This window comes from Bison bison, unplaced genomic scaffold, assembly GCF_000754665.1.
Source record: "Bison bison bison isolate TAMUID 2011002044 unplaced genomic scaffold, Bison_UMD1.0 scf7180017864170, whole genome shotgun sequence".
Taxonomy (NCBI): Eukaryota; Metazoa; Chordata; class Mammalia; order Artiodactyla; family Bovidae; genus Bison; species Bison bison.
In genome coordinates, this window is record NW_011494742.1 from 914,145 (window position 1) to 933,364 (window position 19,220).

The window sequence follows — 19,220 nt, forward strand, 5'->3', positions numbered from 1 at the left end:
CCCTCGCGAGTTGCGGAGGAGGAGGGGGAGTCTGGAAAGCCATCCCAGGACTCCAGGGGCATCTCCCAGGACCTTGACCCCCGTGACTTTCTAGGTGCCTGGATCCTCCCCTGCCCCTCCCGCTTCCCTCTCTCCATCCCCGCTTCCCTGGGACTGTTTGCTTCACTCAGGGCGGTCCCACCTCACCGACGGGCCCAGTATTCCCAACCTCTTCTCCATCAAACCTGCCCTGCTTCAGAAAACCTCGGGGATCCTGTGGTTACACTGTGTCCGTAATACTTCCCCACCCCCAACCCCCCCACCTGATGATGATAATAGTAAAGGCACTTACTGTTCATCTCTGTGTTGAGCAAGTTCCCAGTGGTATCTCTTTTAGTCCTCACAAGTGATCCTAGAGGTAAGAAGAGTTAGCCCCAGGTTACATGTTAATAAACCAGGGCACAGAGAGATTAAGTAGTTGCCTACTAGGATGAGGCAAAGCTGATGTTCAGACTCCCGGCTGCCTGACTCCTCTGCAGCACTTTAATGCACTAAAGTGAAGTGAAGTCACTCAGTCGTGTCCGACTCTTTGCGACCCCATGGACAGTAAGCCTACCAGGCTCCCTCGTCCATGGGATTTTCCAGGCACGAATACTGGAGTGGGCTGCCATTTCCTTCTCCAGCGGATCTTCAACCCAGGGATCGAACCTGGGTCTCCTGCATTGCAGACAGAAGCTTTACTGTCTGAGCCACCGCTAGGGGCATAGAAACTCCGGCCTTATCCAAGGAGAGCAACATTCTCATTTACAGAGGGGCAACGGAGGCCTTGGGAGGGGGTGGTATGTTTTGAAGCTGATGCATTGAGTTGGTGACTGAGGTTCCTCTGTACTGCAGTTTCACCCAAGTGGGCTTTGCAATAGGCCAGCGTCCAGACAGGGAGCTGAGAGACCAAGAGGCGCAGACCTTCATGCTGCCTCCTCGCTTTGCACAAGTGCTTTTGGGCTCAGGTTTCCTCACCTCCCATGTCGTCGTGGGCCTCCGAAGTGTGGTTGAGCTAAGGTCTGCAAGCCGCACTCTGCTGCAGCTTAGGGAGGGCTGGAGGTCACTCACTGCCTCTGTTGTCACAGATGTGTGCTTCTTTGGGAGAGGGGTGAACCAGGTGGGCCGATGGGTGTCAGTGCTGGAAGGATCAGACCAAGGGGTGCCTCCTCAAGGAGGGGGCAGGCTGAGTTGCTGGTGCCTGGGTGCAGGGATCTCTACAGGGAATAATATAGGAGCCCCTGTATTTCCAAAGGGCTTTGCAATTTGCCAAGTTCTTTCACACACATCACATCACATGATTCCAAGTCCAGTGCTCTTTGCTCTTGGCAGTAGCCCAACTTGTATCTTGGACAGGAATCCCCTCAGCTCACAGCTGGCAGACCATCCTCCAGGGAACTCATCCCATCTATGAATAATGTACAGGACAGGGCACTCCTCCTGGGCCTTCAGGCTCAGGACTGCCTGGTTCCTCTGCTGCACTCTAGTGTATTAAGGGCATAGAAACTCGGGCCTTATCCAAGGAGAGCAACATTCCCAGAACCAATGTCTCCTGCTCCTCACTGTCTCTGTCTGGAGCCTTCTCATCCCCTCTCCGTGATGGCCCTCCCCAGATCCTATCATGGCTCTCCTGGGCCCATAAGCCTTGTCCTCTCTGGCCGATGTCCCAGCCCTTCACCTGCCTCTCTCCATCCTCACTGGCCACTTGGTACTCTCCCTGCAGTGTAGTGTCCTCACCCCGAGGCCTCCACATGTGCTGGGCCAGGCAGAGTGGGGTACAATTGGGTTGTGTGAGCTGTGTCTCACATAAAACCTCACTTTGGGATCGTGCCAAGCTTGCAGTGAAATAAAACCACATTTTTTTTTCCCACACAGTCTGTTTCTAAGCCGAATCTCCTTTCTTCTGGACAAGTGGAAATACGCTTTTGAACCCCAGCCAGGTTCCTCATCTATTCCTAGTAAGAGCTTGTATGCCCAGTTAATAATCAGAGGGCCTAGTTTCAAATTTGAGAAAACTTTCTGAAGGTTTGCTTTTTCATTCAGTACTTCCAGCTGCAGAAAGCATGTCCCCATCTCGAGGCTCAGCCCCTGCCTCAGTTTCGCTGTGCTCCCACCCTCTGTGACCTCAGCCTCCTCTGACCTCCTGCCTCTCACAGGCAACATGGAGCCAGGCATTGATTTCCCAGGGATTGTGTGATGTTGCTCTGGACACATCCCCTCTCAAAGCCAGGCACTGGGACCAGAGCTGGGGCTACAAAGAACAAGAGAATAATTTATCAGCCTATTGGAGCTCACAGCTCGGAAAGGGTGGCAGGTCTGTGAACTCATAGTTACACTAAAGCCTGCCAGGAGGAACACAAACAGTGATCTCTCTTGTCTGAACGTGGGGCGGGGCCCTTTCACTCACCAGCTCCCTCCTACTTGTCCCCAGACCTTGCTGAGTCATCCTACAGTGGGAGAGTTTCCTTGAGCCCCAAGCCTGGGTCTGGTGCCCCTTTCTCCATGCCCCAGAACTCAACTGCATCTTTTGTCCAGGCACCCAGGGGCTCCTGGAGGGCAGGGACCATGGGTGGGGGTCGTATTTGTGCGGCTGTAGCCCAACATGCACCTGCCACATAGTAGCTGATGTTGACTTGAATCGCTGTGAGAGAGCAGAAGGGAGGGAGCCAAGGTTGGCAGAAAGGGTGGATGGAGGGGGTTGATTGGAGGCCCCACGAGAGAGCTGCCACTTTGGAAGAGCCTTGGGAAAGGAATGGGGTTTGAGGTAGGCTGCAGGCATTCTAGGCAAAGGGCGAAATGGAGTATGGACATCAGCACAGAGGATGCAGATGTGACAGGATAAGGGGGCCAGAGTACATGTGCTCTGGGGGCTTGGGGGGAGATATTGCGAACCTTATTTCATAAGTGCAGCAATCCATGAATGGAGTACTGTTATTGGCTCCCCTTTGGAGAAGGAGATCTGAGGCTCAGAGAGCCAAGAGACTCGGCCAGGTCACTTGACCAACCAGGCAGAGTCAAGTCTTCCCCTCCAAGTGTTACTGAGCAGGACCCTATGAGGCCTCCGCAGGACAGACACCCACCCATGTCTTCCACCTGCCTTGTCTGTAGAAAAACCTTAGACAAAGAATAAACTTCATCAGAGACGGGAAAATGCAAAAAGAAAGGAAAACAATCAAGCAAGACAAAACAATAATACTTTAGCCAATAAACAAAGTAAGGACCTTTAGTTCTTCCTCAAGGACTATGGGACTTCCTAGGTGGCGCTAGCGGTAAAGAACTTGCCTGCCAATGCAGGAGACAGAAGAAACGCGGATTTGATCTCTGAGTCTGGAAGATCTCCTGGAGGAGGGCATGGCAACCCACTCCAGTATTCTTGCCTGGAGAATCCCATGGACCGAGGAGCCTGGCAGGCTACAGTCCATGGGGTTGCAAAGAGTTGGACACGACTGAGCGACTTCACCTTCACTTTTCTCTTTCATGCATTGGAGAAGGAAATGGCAACCCACTCCAGTGTTCTTGCCTGGAGAATCCCAGGGACGGGGGAGCCTGGTGGGGTGCCGTCTATGGTGTCGCAGAGTTGGACACAACTGAAGCAACTTAGCAGCAGCAGCAGCAGCAGAGCGATTTAACATACCTGTACAAGGACTATAGATGATATTCTGTGCATGTCCTTTAGCTGTTTTGCAGATACTGAAACTCCCACCAGGTAGAAGTTAACTGTATGCAGCCCACAAGCGCATAGACCCCAGACTAATTGAAACCAGAAAATGACGCTGACTCCCAATTACGTCACCAGCAACCAATCAGAAGAATGTCCGTGAGCCCATCACACCCTTCTCCTTGAATATTATATGATCACTCACTACCCTTCCTGGGCAGGACACACATTTTAGGTCACCAGGAGGCCCACGTTCTTCCCAGTGTCCAAAAGGCAGTGTTGAGGGCATTAGCCCTTTGCCTGGCAAAGTAATAAAGCTATTTCTTTCTACTTCACCCCAAACTCTGTCCCCAAGACTTAATCCAACACCGGTGTACAGAGGCTGAATTTTGACTACAGGTGGGTCGTGTCCCTGGACTCTGTCTGCCTGAGGATGGCAGCCTGGGTTGGGAGCATCCTGGCATGTGATTGGCCAGGGCCCTTCCCTCTCAGAGTGAGTTCTGCTCTAGGAGGAGAGAGGGCACACAGAGGCCCGTTCACCAGGTGTGACAGTTAACCTGCTGTGTGGGCTTCCAAGAAGCGGCACGGGGACTCACTGTTGGATGAGTCCACCCAGGGGACTCGAGGTGAGGGAAGTCCTGACAGGAATTACCCAGGGAGCAAATGCATTTGCTTTGGCAGGAATCCAAGCTCCCCAGTTCCCGTGACATTTACCATTCCTTCTCGAAGCTTCTGCATATCTCTTAGGACACGGCAGGGATGGCCCCTGAGCTGGAACCACAGCCTCTTTTATAGGAAGGGTCTCTACTCTCTCTGCCTCAACTCTGTCAACCTCCGAGTGTCAACAGGAGGCCTGAATTCTTCCTATTGCCCGAAATGCCTCCCCTCAATGGTGGGCCACGGGCTGCGGTGAAGAGCACTCCCGCTTTGGTATAGCTGAAGGCGGATGACATTCTCACTTGTCTGGAGGACCCAGTCTGTCCCTGGCACTATTCTGGGCCGATCCACTTACAGGGAGATCTTTGGGCGGTATCTGTTGCTTAATGTCCCAAGTCTCAGGCTCCTCTGATGCAAAATGGGGAACATGGTACTTTCCTCATAAGATTGAGGATGGAATGAAGTCACCCATGAAGGCCACCTGGATAGTGCTGTCACTCAGAGAACGCTCAGCGATGTTAGTTCCCTCCTTCACTAGCTCTGCAAACAGACTGGGACCAGGAGGGAGCAGGGGGCGGTGCTTGCCAGTGGTGGGAAGGAGGACTCTGGGCAGAAAACTCAAGCAGCTCAGTGGGGGGATTGTTTTGGCTCCAGACACTGCTCTATCTGTGGCTCAACTCGACACCTTAGGCATGCAATAGCACAGGCCTTGCCCTTAGCTAACCTGAGATTCATGTATTTTTTCACACAATAGATGCTTATTGAGGGTCCGTCAGGTGATTAACCCTCTGCGGGTGTTGGGGATACAGTTACCAAACCAATCAGTTGCCTCCTCAGTACGTTTAGACTGGCTCAGCCACTGTTTGTTTTTCGTTTACTTACAATTCTAACAAGTTTGTTTAATTAGCTTCCCAGCCTAAGGAAATAACAGATTGAAAAGCTAGAAAGTGACTTGTGTTTGTAGGTCCACTGAAAGCAGCTAGGGATGATAATCAGCTTTCTGTTAGGGAGGAGGGTTCGGAAAAAATAATGTGATGACTCAGGACGGAAATGATCCAAGTGCAGCACAAATGGGACCCTTCAGAGGATGAGTAAGTGCAGAGGGCCTTGAGGCATCACTCCCCACAGCAGGCTGGTGGAACAGATGCTCACGGCCATGACCTGAGTCACCTTGGAAGGGTTATTGCCGTGAGAGGTGTGCCTCTCAGATGGGGTCTCAGGCTCTGTCTGGGGCTATAGCCCTGGCTAGACTGGCTGTGACTTTGTGACTTTAGGTGAATCCTCGTAGCTCTGGCTTCAGTGGGCTCATCTGTGAAATGACGTCTTTAGATGTTTACTAAGGAGACTTTTAAATCTAAAAGTCTATGTCGGAAAATGATATCTTGATAAAAATGATGAAGATGTCTAGGAAGCATTTTAGAAATATGGCAATTGAAAATTAATCGAGAGACTTTAGGTATTTTAAAACAAGCTATTAGTTATCCAGCAAATTCAGCTACTCAGAAAGAGGCGCCCATGTTTGATAGTCCTGCACAGCCACTTACTAAGCTTTCTGAGTTGTTCCCATCTCCCCACGGTGATGATGCTCACTGAGAGAGGTTGGGGGCTGCAGCGCTGAGTATCAGCTTCCAAAGCCCTGTGCCAGGGGTGCCGGGGTGGGACAGGGACTCGGCAATAGAGACATCTGCAGAACCTGAACACCCCATTCTCACTTTTCCGATTCCTTCCTGCCCTGCAGTTTGTTCTCAATAACTCTGCCTTCTGGGCCTGCACGTAGCAGTCCAGACAGGTTATCAGCCGAGAAAAAGTGAGAAAAGAGTGGAGACCAGAGAGGGGAGGAGGGAACAGAAACAGGAGTCCATCCTCCACTGAGAAGCAGACCCTGCAGGTTCCAGGGACAGGGGAGGCAAAGGGACAAGTGAGCTGTTGAAAGGCCTGACTGTTCCCCTCTGCCCTCGGTTGTCCCGTTTCCCCTTTAACCTTGCCTCTCTGGCTGCGTGGTTGTGGATCTGGATCCTCTCGCTGAGCCGATGGAGATGCAGAGCCCTGAGTGGAGCCTGCCCCGGGGCCAGTGTCCGTCACACGGCGTTGCTCTTGGGAGTTCTGATTCAGCCGTCCCCGCCGTGCTCCCACTCCTACACCCCTCCTCCTCCGGGGCAGGATTTCTCGGTCCCAGCTGCTGGCCACAGTAGCCACCAGGGACAGAGGAAGTGTCCTGGCTCATCCAATCTTCATTTCTTCCTGGGCCCATGACAGCAGTCCCTGACCTTTCCCCACGTCCCAAATAAACCCCCATGACCTTGGGTGACTGTGCAAATCGTCTTGCCTTTCCAGTTTGTTTTTCTGCAGGAGTTTAGAGCTAGCAAAGTAAGTTCCTCTGAGTCCCAAGCTTTGCCTCAGGCTCACCACCCACTGCACACAGGTGTAGGCAGTGTCGAGGGCAAGCCTGGCCCTCGGGAGACTCCAGGTCTCATCCAGGCTCTGACACCCAGAAGTCCCCTGACCTCCTTGAGCATCCCTGAAAACAGGGACAAGGGTCTTCACTTTGCGGGGTTGTGGTGAAGAGGAAATGAGCTGCCATCAAAGGCCCAGCACGATGGTCCTTCAGGTTGACAACCACTGTGGTCACTGCACCGGTCATCAGAGATTTGGGGACCAACGGAGGTCTTGTCCGAGGTCACCAAGTGGCCGGAGCTCCCAGACCACCGCTCTTCCCACCACCTCTCATGTCCCCTGACATCGCCCGCTTTCTAAAAGCAGATCTGTGGGGAGACAGAAAGGAAAGACAAAAGAGTGTGTGGTGTGGGCCCCCAGGGGATGAGGGGCTGCCCCAGGGCACCAGGTGCAGGTAGGGGGCGCCAGAATGAGGGAGAAGGCCCAGAAAATGGGAGAGGGGGATGTTTCCTGCATGAATTCCGCCCACTTCACTTTTGCCGAAGGCCAGCCCAGGGTCCTGTGCTCGCTCGGAGGTGTGACAGATAGGACAGGACTGTGGCCTGGGGTCTCCCTGCCCTCGGGCCGCTTGAGCTCTGGCCTCTTCCAGGCCCGCCAGCTCGCGGAGAGGCTCCTGGGTGAACGGCCTCAGACGGGTTTCAGGCAGCGAGACGCTGCTCCCCCAGAATTCACGACTTCCTGGTTTCAAGCAGGAAGCAGCTGCTGGCCACGAGAAGAAGGAGCCCTCCCTGGGCTAGCTGCCATGGCTCCCACGGATGCCCAGCCTCCCTGAAGAATTGTGACACACAGCTGGAGCATTTGTGTGGTTTGGGTTTTGTACTTCAGCATGTGACTGCTCACGCTTCCTCTGAGTTTTCTTTTTTTTTTGTCTTATTTGTCTGATTCATTGCTGCTGACTCTTGGAGGAGAAAAAAAAAATCCCAAACAAAACAGCCCTGGAAGCTATCTGACTTGAGCAACATTTCACTGCCGCTTAACCAACAAGCTGCTGAGTGCTAGGACTGTGCTGGGGCCCTTCCACCCATGACCGGATTCTCCTTCACAGTGCCCGACTGGATCATAAACTCCCACCCCAGTTCAATGAGGCTCAGATAAGTTAGGCAACCTGCAGGTGGCGCTAGTGGTAAAGAACCCGCCTGCCGCCGCAGGAGACTCCAGAGACGCAGGTTCCATCCCTTGGTCCGGAAAACCCCCTTGTGGAGGGCATGGCAACCCACTCCAGTGTTCTTACCTGGAGAATCCCATGGACCGAGGAGCCTGGCAGACTGCAGTTCATAGGGTCGCAAAGAGTCAGACACAACTGAAGTGATTAAGCATACCCAGAGCCATCCAGCTGGCAAATAGCAGAGCCAAGCTTCAGTGCTTCTCTGACCCATTCTCCCATCTGCCCCCAGGCCTGGGGAGGGTCACCTCCTCCAGCCCCATCCTCTGTGTGGGATCTAACCCTAAATCATCCAGAAGGATGTCTGAATTGGGTCAACTTGGCCAAAGAAAGCCCCTCCCCTGTCAGCCACCACCACGGGGCTTTATGGGTGGGACCGTGGGCAGTGTGGCGTGGGAGCTGGTGGTGTGGTCCCAGATTGAGGCGCACATCCCCAAGAGCAAATCCCAGCTTCACCCTGCACCACTCACTGAACCCCTCTGTGCTTCAATTTTCTCATCTGTGAAGAGAGAATGTAATAGTTCCTTTCTCATAGGATTATGATGCTTACTTGAATGACTATTAATACTTAAAGCGAGTGAATGACTGAAAGTCACTCAGTCGTGTCTGACTCTTTGTGACCCCACAGACTATACAGTCCATGGAATTCTCCAGGCCAGAATACTGGCGTGGGTAGCCTTTCCCTTCTCCAGGGGGTCTTCCCAACCCAGGTCTCCGGTATTGCAGGTGGATTCTTTACCAGCTGAGCCACAGGGAAGCCCAATACTTAAAGTGCCCAGCCCTTAATAAGAGGTACTTGCTGTTACTATTCAAATCAGCCCCAAATAGGACTCTGCTGAGTGCTGAAAGCTAAAGAGAAAGGCCCGAGGAGCCTGGGAGTGGGAGTTTATGGAGACAGGACTCCAGCTTAGGAAGATTGACTAACAGCTTGGAGCACCGTGATATCAGTGGCCAGTGGCTGTACACAGAGAGGCCTGGATGCTGAGTCCAGGGACATCGTCATGAGAGGGATGTCTCAGCCAGAGTGGGGTAGAGGAGAAGACTGGGGCCTGGACAGTGGGGACATGAGGATGGCCTTTGTCACTTATCCCAGTGGCCCTCGACTGAATCCTGCATCAGAATCACCCAAGAAGATGGTTGAAAATGCAGATTCCTTGGCCCTGCTCCTGATATTTTCTGATTCTGCAGAGCAGAGCTAAAGAATGTACATTTTAACAGAGGTTTGCCTCCCCTGGGATTCTGATGCAGATGATCTATGACCACTTTTTGAGACACGCTGTTTCCAGGGACACCAACTCCTTGAGCTAAGTGACCTTAAGTGAAGTGATGTTGTTGCTCAAGCCTCCCTTCTTGGGGTTCCTGCTGGGCAGAATGGTGCCCTCGATCACTTGCCTACTGCCCACATGAAGGTGCCACCCTTACCCTCAATCAGCTGTGTGCTTTCCCCGCTTTCCCAGGGGGAGCCCATTAAGATGCATAGCGCTTGGATGACAACACCACCTAGAGCCTGTCCTCCCCAGAGCTGGCCCATTATGCCCCCTGGCTCCTCACAGCAAAGGGTGGGGTAGGCGACCTTTCTACAGGTTGGGACACTGAAGCCCAGAGGAGCCCGGCACTGCCTCAAGTCCCCAGAACCCAAGGCAAAGCCTGGACTTAGCGTTATGGCTTCTGTCACCACAGCCTCCCGAAGTGCAGCTCTCCCTTCCCACAGGCCTGGAGGCCCTGGCAACCCAGCTGCCCTGAGTGCAGGGAGAAGACTGTCCCTCCAAGTTTGTGAGCACCTAATCTCTTCTGAAAATGCGCTGGAGAGAATAGTGGGAAACTCACCCATTGGGACGATGCACACCAAGCAGGCCAGGAGTCGGAAGGACCCTTCCATGCTGTGAGGTCCGGAGACCCCGGGCTGGCCCCGCACTCAGCCAGGTCCCTGGTGAAACCCCTCCCTGGCGTGGGTGTGAGGGGGAAGGAAGGGAGGGGGTGGGAGGTATGCCCGGGTCTGCACCCTGCAGGGCTCTGCAGGCGCTGGAGGAACTGAGAGGCAGCCAGGCGGGCCCAAGCATGATTAACTGAGACCCGTGGGGTTTAGTCATGTGGAAAACCAAGAGAGGAACCACTCGGATGATTTTCCAGGATGGGAAACAGAGAAGTGGATACGGAAGATGCAGGACACTTTTCTGTGGCTGCTGTCCCTTTGGCAAATCTACTGTTCTTATGCTTGCTTCCTTCTCTCTCTCTTACCCTCTTCCTGCCTCCTTCTTTCTTTTTCTACCCCTTCCCACATTTTTAGTGTGCCAGGAAGAGTTTTCATCTTGGTGAAGCTTCCCGGACAGCTCAGTTGGTAAATAACCTGCCTGCAATGCAGGAGACCCTGGTTTGATTCCTGGGTCGGGAAGATCCACTGGAGAAGGGATAGGTTACCCACTCCAGTATTCTTGGGCTTCCCTTCTGGCTCAGCTGGTAAAGAATCCACCTGCAATGTGGGAGACCTAAGTTTGATTCCTGGGTCGGGAAGATCCCCTGGAGAAGGGAAAGGCTACCCATGCCAGTATTCTGGAGAATTCCATGGACTATACCCATGGGCTCGCAAAGAGTAGGATGAGATCAAGCGACTTTCACTTTACTTTTATATAGGTGTTGAAGTGATTATTATTGATGGAAGGAAAAAATCATCTCCAAAATGTAAACCTCCCTGACAATGGTTACATACAGCATGCAGCATGCAGCTACTGCCAAGCAGCATAAATGGGAAATAGTAAAATGATTAAGCAAATCAGCCCTTGTCAGAACGATCAGAACATCAACATGCCAGGTTACAATATCCTATGGCGGGGCAGAGTCTCAGTATCTGTTGCAAGGAGATAGTAAGGAAGCTGGAGAAAAATGTGGCCAGACAAGGGGCGGGCAAGGATGAGCCAGTCGCTGAGTAGGAGGAGGTATTTTTGTTCAGAGAAAGGTTAACCTGTTGGGAAAAAAGCAATTCCCAAATATAATGGATTAAAAAAGAGAGAAGGCGACATCTCTCCCATGTATCAGTCCCAAGGTGAGCTGTTATGCGGGCAGGTGCCCTTGCTTCTCATGGTCATTCAGAGATCTAGGTTCTTTCATATTGTGACTCTGCTACCCACCCCACCCCACCCCCCAGGGCACTGCTGACACCTTCAAGGCTGAAGCTGAATATCAGTCTTGTTCAAGGTCTAGCTTGTGTGGAGGGGGAAGGCAGAAACCCTGTCTTGTCTAAGGCTTGTCTTTTTGTTATCCAGGATCCAGAGGTTGTACCCATCATACCTGCACACATCCCATTGGCCCCAAGTTCATCAAACAACTGAACCTACTGCCAAGGAGGCCTGGAAATGTGGTCACTAGCTAGGTGACCATAAGGTCAAGTTAAAATTTTATTACCAGGGAAGAAGGAAACATGTTGATGGACAGTTCCCTATCTCTGCCAAAGATATTTGCTATAACTCCAGAAAACCAGAAATAATTTATTCAATAAACTCTAAAATGTCATTGAAAGATGCACCCTTATTTTATATACCACTAAGACAGAAAAAAAGTTTCTACCTCTTCATAGTTGTAAGATGCCACTGACTGTAGTATATATCCTGATCTCAGAAATGTTAAAGTGCAAAAAAGGGTGTATCTTAAAACTGATGAGATAGAGTTCCTTTTTAGCTGTTTGTATTTTGGGTAATATAGTCTCAGTAAGAAAAGGCCAGCCTATGTTCCCTATGCTGAGAGGAACCAGGGGAAAGAGGCATGTCTGTACATAGTCCAGGGTTTTAGAGGGAGGCCAAGCATGTTGATTTTTGTAATAGGGATAGAAACGAGAGGCTCCTGGGGGGAATGGGTCCTTTGCTAAAGTCTTTCCTCTGCCTTCCTCTTTTTCTACCTTCCCTAACCTCTGGGCACCCACTGTGTTCCCCTTGCACGGCCACTTGTCACTTCCTGCATACCTCTCGTTTCCTCAATGTAAGGATGCAGACAGAAAAAAGAACCTCCTACTAAGTGTTTCAGATGGAGGGGGATTGGATATAGATAGCTGCTAATATAAATAACTGAAGGATGAAAGAGAAGATAGGAGATTCTGAGATAGCCAAGATATTAGTAACCACAGGAAGTAGCTACCACTCCTAAGGTTGGGGTGGGTGGGGTGGCAGAAAGGAATAAGTGAGGTTCATGAGGCCTAGGGGCTTAGGGGCAGGGCCCCTGCGCAGCTGGTGGTCGGATGGGTGAAGGGGCCCCGTGTGCCTAATGCTCAGACTACAGGATTAGGAGGGGAGAGACACAACTGGCGGATGCTGTACCTCTGAGGGAGTTCCACAGGCTGGATTGCCAAAAGAAGCTGGAGGCTGAACCTAGAGCTTTTGGAAGGTGCTGGAGTAATGCTAACAGGAGCTGGGAGCCCTTCTCCCATCTTCCGATCTCTCTCTAGTGTCTTCCATCAGATGATAGCAAGCGTATCTGAGAAACGTGGTTTTCAGAGTCCCAGCCTCAGCACCTAGAGCAGAGTGTAGAAATGGAGGTGTAAATACGCAACACTCAACCCCTGCTGGAGACCATTCTTCCATATGTCTGGGGCAGTGTCTAGTCTAGCATAGCCCCTGGAACACGGTATGGGCTAAAAATTATGTGAATTTGAGCTGTTGAAAGTGCTGTTTGCTTAATTCAGGAATGAAAAAGGGATCTTACAGACATTCTTACATTTAAGACATGTAAGAAGATCTTACAGAATTCACAGACATTTAAAAAAAACAACAAGGGAATATTATGAACAGTTCTATGCTGGTAAATTCAACAACTTGGATGAAATTAACCAATTCCTTGAAATACATAAATTATCAAAACATACTTTAGAAGAAATAGATCATCTGAATAGTACTCTTTCAAACTAATTAGATTAAAAACTTAAAACCTTCCAACAAAGAACACTCTAGGCATAGATGGTTTGATGAATGCCACCAAATATTTAACAAAGATCTGATACCAATTCATAATCTCTTTCAGGAAATAGAAGAGGTAGACAGATTCCATAACTCCTTTTATGAGGTCAGCATTACTCTAGTGCCCAAACCAGAAAAAGACACTACAAGAAACAAAAAATACAGATCAATATCCTTCATGGACAAACAATTCTCAATAATGTATCAACATTGTTGACCGAACAATGAACTCAGTGATATATAAAAGGGGTATTACATCACCATCAAGTGTGGTTTATTTTAGGAATGCAAAGCTGGTTCAACTTTGAAAAATCAATCAATATAATTCACTAAAGTAACAGACTGAAGCCACCTTTGGACTCTAAAGAAGGCTGAACAAGGAATGTCGAAGAATTGATGCTTTTGAACTGTGGTTCGGGAGAAGACTCTTGAGAGTCCCTTGGACAGCACGAAGATCAACCCAGTCAACTCTAAAGGAGATCAACCCTGAATAGTCATTGGAAGGACTGCTGCTGAAGCTGAAACTCTACTTTGGCTACGTTATGCAAAGAGCCAGCTCATTGGAAAAGACCCTGAATCTGCGAAAGATTGAGGGCAAGAGGAGAAAGGGGTGACAGAGGATGAGATGATTGAATAGCATTATCAACTCAATGGACATGAATCTGAGCAAACTCTGGGAGATAGTGAAGGACAGGGGAGCCTGGCATGTTGCAGTCCATGAGGTTGCAAAGAGCCAGATGTGACTTAGTGACTGACCAACAACAGACTGAGGAAGGAAAAATCATATGATTATTTCAATAAATGCCAAAAAGCTTATGACAAAACTCAACACTAACTCGTGATAACTTTCAGCAAACCAAGAATAGAAGAAGAATTCCTTAACCTGGTAAAGAGCATCTACAAAAAATCTGTAATAAGCATCATACTTAATAGTGAAAGACTGAGACTAGAAGGCCCAAGCATGTCTTCTCTAATGACTCCTGCTCAACATTGTGTAAAGATACACAAGTTGGAAACCAAGAAATAAAAACTGTCTCTATTAGCAAACAACATGGTTACTTATATTGAAAAAAATTTTTAATGGACAAAGAAACCCCTCCCATAACTAATAAGTGAGTTTAGAAATGTCTAAGTATAAAAAGCCAATACACTGGAATCAATTGTATTTACATATAGTAACAATGAATAATTGGAATTTTAAATTAAAAAATCCCAGATCAGTTTGTTGTTGTTGTTCAGTCGCTCAGTCATGTCTGACTCTTTGTAATTCCATGGACTGCAGCATGCCAGGCTTCCGGTCCTTTACCATCTCCATCACCATAATCATTTACAATAACATAAAAAGCCTCAACAAATACTTACATATAAACTGAAAAATTAAAAAAAAAGTTCCAGATCTGTATGAGAGTGTTTCAAATAAGACTTAGAATAGTTGAGAGATATACTGTGTTCGTAGTTCTAAAGTTTCATTATTGTTGAGAGGTAAATTCTCTCTGAATTAATCTATGTATTCAACACAATCTTAATCTAAATACCAGTGGGCATTTTGGTAGATCTCTACAAGCAGATTCTAAAATTTATATGGAAAGACAAAGGAACTAGAATAGCCATTTGTCTTTGTCTTTGACAAAGAAGGACCAATTGTGAGGACTATTGGACTCAGACATGGTCCGAGTTTAAGACCTAAGATAATGTGGTGTTGGTGAAATAATAACCACAGAGATCAATGAAACAGAATGGAGAGTTCAGAAACATAAATACAGTCAACTGATTTTTGATAAAAGTGCAAAGGCAGCTTAATGTAGGGAGGACAGTCTTTTGAACAAATGCTGTTAAAACAATTGTATGTCCACATACATACAACCTTGACTTATAGCTCACACCTTATACAAAAATTAACTAAAAACAAATCATCGATCTAAACGTAAAATGTAAAATTTCTATGAGGAAACACAGAAAAAAATCTCTGTAGCCTTGGGTTAGGCAAAGAGTATCTATGTATAACACCAAAAGGATGATATGTTTAGAAATATATAAGTTGAGTTTGTTAAAATTAAAAACATTTGCTCTCCAAAGACACTGTCAAGAGGATGAAAAGATAAGCTACAGACTGGGAGAACATATTTGAAAGTCATATCTCAACAGAAGATCTGTAATCAGAATGCACAGAGAGCTCTCAAAGCCTAACAATAAAAAATTACTATTACTACTAAAATAAATCAACCCCAAATGAGAAGATTTGAAGAGACATTTCACCAGGGAAGATATGTGAAAATGAAAGTTTCTCAGTCATGTCTGACTCTTTGCAACCCATGGACTATACAGTCCATGGAATTCTCCAGGCCAGAAATACTGGAGTGGGTAGCCATTCCCTTCTCCAGGGGATCTTCCCAATCCAGGGATTGAACCCAGGTCACCCACATTGCAGGCAGATTCTTTACCAGCTGAGCCACAAGGGAAGCCCAAGAATACTGGAGTGGGTCGCCTATCCCTTCTCCAGCAGATCTTCCTGACCCAGGAATCAAACCGAGGTCTTCTGCTTTGCTGGTGGATTCTTTACCAACTGAGCTATCAGGGAAGCCCCAGTGAAGATATACAGATGGCCATAAACACACGAAATCATGCTCAACATCACAAGTCATTATGGAAATGCAGGAGCTTCTCACTGAGGAGGCTTCTTTTGTTGCTGAGCACAGGCTCTAGGTGAGCGGGATTCGGCGGTTGTGGGATCTGGGCACAGCAGTTTCAGTTCATGGGCTCTAGAACACAGGCTCAGTAGTTGTGGCACATGGGCTTAGTTGCCCTACAGAATGTGGGATCTTCCCGGACCAAGGTTTGAACCATGTCCCCTATATTGGCAGGCAGATTTTTAACCGCTGGACCACCTGGGAAGCCCTCCAGGTTTGGGTTCCAATCTATCATTCACTCCGACTAACTTTCTGAAGAGCTGAATGCCTAAGCTAAAGTGTCTGAACACTTTAGCCTATCTTTGGACTTTGTTTTCTTCCCTCATCGGAGTTACCAGCTTTCCTGTTCATAGCTGAGCTCAAAGGTCAGGTAAAAGCCAGGATTCTTCAGGTCCCCAAAGACTTCAAAATCAGATGCTTGCAAGTCCCAGAGTCTCTCCCCATAACCATGGGCCAAGATGCTGGCATGAGGCCTCTGTCAAGGACTACTGTGACATGATGTGACTTACTGTTCATGGGAGGCAGGCCAGTGAGCCTCCTAACCCAGACTCAAAGGCCAAAGGGGAAGGTAGAACTTGCCTCAAGGGTGAAGTAGAGGGTTTGCTGATGGGGGCGTGGGGTGGGGAGGGGCAAGGCCCAGAGTGGTTGGAGGCAGGCAGGACAGCGGGGGAGAGCTGGAAAAGAAGTGTCCAAGGAGGCAGATGGGGCAGCAGCAACCAGCAGCCTGAAGGGAGCCCCTCCTCTTGCCTTTGTGTCAGGCCTCAGTACCCCAGGACCAGAAAGACATAAATCAGGGTCAAGTGTGGGCAGGCAGCACAGGACGGGCTGAGGTCCATCCTCACCCAGGCCAGGAGTAGGGGATGGTTTTTACAAAAGCACTTGAGGAGGAGTGGAGGATTGTATACACACATAGAGACACGTTACATATACTATGTAACATGTATACATTTATGTATGACTTATAGATGTACATACACATAGGAGCTGCTCAGTTAAATGGTGCTTCATGTCTGTGTTTGTGTTATTGGATAGTAGGCTGATGCTGCCTTCTCCCGTCTCTCTGGGTTGGCCATTTGTGGCTTATAATTAGAGTGACTGTTATCATTTATTATCCAAACTGGGATACTTTTGTCTGGGACAATTGCTAAACTGTTGGGACCATCAGTATTAAAGTCATAAACTGGGCTGTCCTAGGCAAAGCAGGTGTGTTGCCACTTGTTTAGACACATCCTGTACCAAGAATTTCTTGGCAGAGTATCTCGAGGGCTTTTGGCTTTATATACAGATACTGGGGGTATGGGAGTGGAGGATGGGGGAAGGCCTTGGTGTTCCCAGTTATCAAAGGCAGACTTTTGCCCCTTTTGTTCTGAGTTCCTTTGCCCTGGTTTCCCCTGAGGGATTTGGGGTGTATGTGCATAGGTCTCTGAAGCTGCAAGTCAGTACCAGTATCCTCATAACTGAGCAAAGAGTGAAAGTGTGTGAATCAGGGGCCATTGTGCTTTATATGCCCCATAAGCTTGTGCAATATATAACCTACACAACTCTTACGTGGTCACCATGTGTGAATGCCTGGGAGAAAGTAGGTAAGGGTTGGTGTATGAAACCAGGATTGTTTCCGGGGAGCTTTAGGGCCTTTTGCAATCTGAGACTCTTAATCAGGTTTAATCTGGTCAAAGTGAATCCCTAGCTGATTCCTAGCTCAGTGGAACCAGGGTGTAAACCTCAGGAGTGGGGGTGAGTGAAAATATAGCGGCCAGGAGGAAAGGTAAGAGGAACGAGCAGGAATATCCAGTGGAAGGACTCAGGGTTACAGACTGTTAGGAATCTCTCATTCCTTAGCACCTGCTCATTCCCTGCCTACCCTAGCTGAGTAAGATGCCAATTCAGGGAATACAGGACAGAGTCGGTTGCAAGTCCTGGATGGCCAGGAAGCTAGGGAAGCCAAATCAGGTCTCTGCCTCCAGGCTTCCGGAGAAGCTGGAGCATGGGTGCTGGTCTGTGGGCCCAGCACTCACCACTCTGGGGCAGGGAGGAGGGACAGAAAGCCTGGTTTCTTCTGTGATTCTATCAGGGTAAGTGAGCCCACGTCTTACTGCTGGTTGTGAATAAAGAGGAGGGACTTGTCCTTCCTTTCCATGTGCTCTTTCCATTTCCTCTTCTCTGGAAAGCTTAGTTATCTTCCACTTTCTGTATCATTTCCCACCTCTGCCCTCTAGCCATCGGGGGAAGGCAGTGTCGTATCCAGCAGTAACACAGCTTCTGCAGCAGATGGTGCTGCGGCTGAGCCCCAGCTTTGTTACCAATCACAGTGGGACTTTGGACAACTGATTTTCTATGCGGTAATAGTGGCTCCTCACGCTGCTGCTGCAAGGACCACAGGGTGAAGTTTACGAGGGACAGTGTCCAGAGCCTGGCTCATAGGAGGAACCCAACTAATCTTCAGAAAGGCCCAGCGTAATTTTTTTGTTTTGGATCTCACATATGTAGAATACACATCCATTCAGGTTCTGATGAGAAAAGAGCAAACGTCTAAGAAACAGCAGATGGTAGTGGAACATAGATACCTATGAGAGGTCAAAATGATTTCAAGCACTTTAGAAATATTCAGCAAACTAACGAACAAACACATTTTCTCATTAAAGCAAGTCCTCTGAGACACTTGGCAAGTGTTCATTGCTAGTTTTGGTTGTTTTGGGCGCAACACAAGTTTTTAAAAATATCAGTATGTAACCAGTCCATCCTAAAGGAAATCAGTCCTGAATATTCATTGGAAGGACGGATGCTGAAGCTGAAATTCCAATCCTTTGGCCACCTGATGCAAAGAACTGACTCACTGGAAAAGACCCTGATGCTGGGAAAGATTGAAGGCAGGGGGAGAAGGGGATGATAGAGGATGAGATGGTTGGATGGCATCCCCAACTCAATGGACTTGAGTTTGAGCAAGCTCCGGGAGTTGGTGATGGACAGGGAAGCCTGGCATACTGCAGTCCATGGGGTCGCAAGAAGTCGGACACGACTGAGCAACTGATCTGAACTGAACTGATGTTAACAGGACTTATCCCTGTCTTGTTCTGCCTGCCCAGTACCCCCCAAAGTTTCCCTCTCCTCCTGCTCTCCTTTCCCAGCAGCTGCGCCAGCACCCCCGATCTCAAAGTTGTGCTTCCTCCCCGGTCTGCACTCCAAAGTCCATGCTTCTTTTCCACTCTGTGCTTTTGACACTATCTTTCCTCAGAGAGGCTTTGACAACGGATGTATAAAGCAGGGTTCATAAACCATCTGCAAAAGGCTTCATATATTTCAAATTATTGGGCAGAAGTGAGTTCTTTAATAATACTGGGAAAACCAGCTAAGTCAATAATGGGAAAACCATTTGGATAAAAAAATAAAGGTGGATATTGTCTTTAATTTTTTTTTCTTTTTAAATTGAGTTGGTTTTTGTATGTTTCACGGTATAACTTAGTGATTCACATGTGATAATTTTAATATTACGTGAAACTGAAACATTGACTTTGCATCTTAGAATTTCAATATTATATTCCATTTATAGTTATTATAAAATATTGGCTACATTTCATGTGTTGTAGCTCACTTATTTTACAATAGTAGTTTTTACTTGTTATTTCCCCATCTATGTCTTGCTTCTT

The 19,220-nt window shown here is 48.6% G+C and overlaps 1 protein-coding gene across 1 annotated transcript in view; it reads right to left on the minus strand.

Annotated features, from left to right (window-relative positions):
• Window positions 1-9,962, minus strand: part of SIGLEC15 (sialic acid binding Ig-like lectin 15) — a 20,422-nt gene extending 10,460 nt beyond the window's left edge. Inside the window, exons 1-2 of the mRNA XM_010842037.1 lie at window positions 9,777-9,962; window positions 225-391 (exon numbers count right to left, since the gene is read on the minus strand). Coding sequence (XP_010840339.1) covers window positions 225-391; window positions 9,777-9,828 — 219 coding nt within the window. The 5' untranslated portion in view covers window positions 9,829-9,962. The remainder of the gene's footprint in view (window positions 1-224; window positions 392-9,776) is intronic.
• Window positions 9,963-19,220: the final 9,258 nt, after the last annotated feature.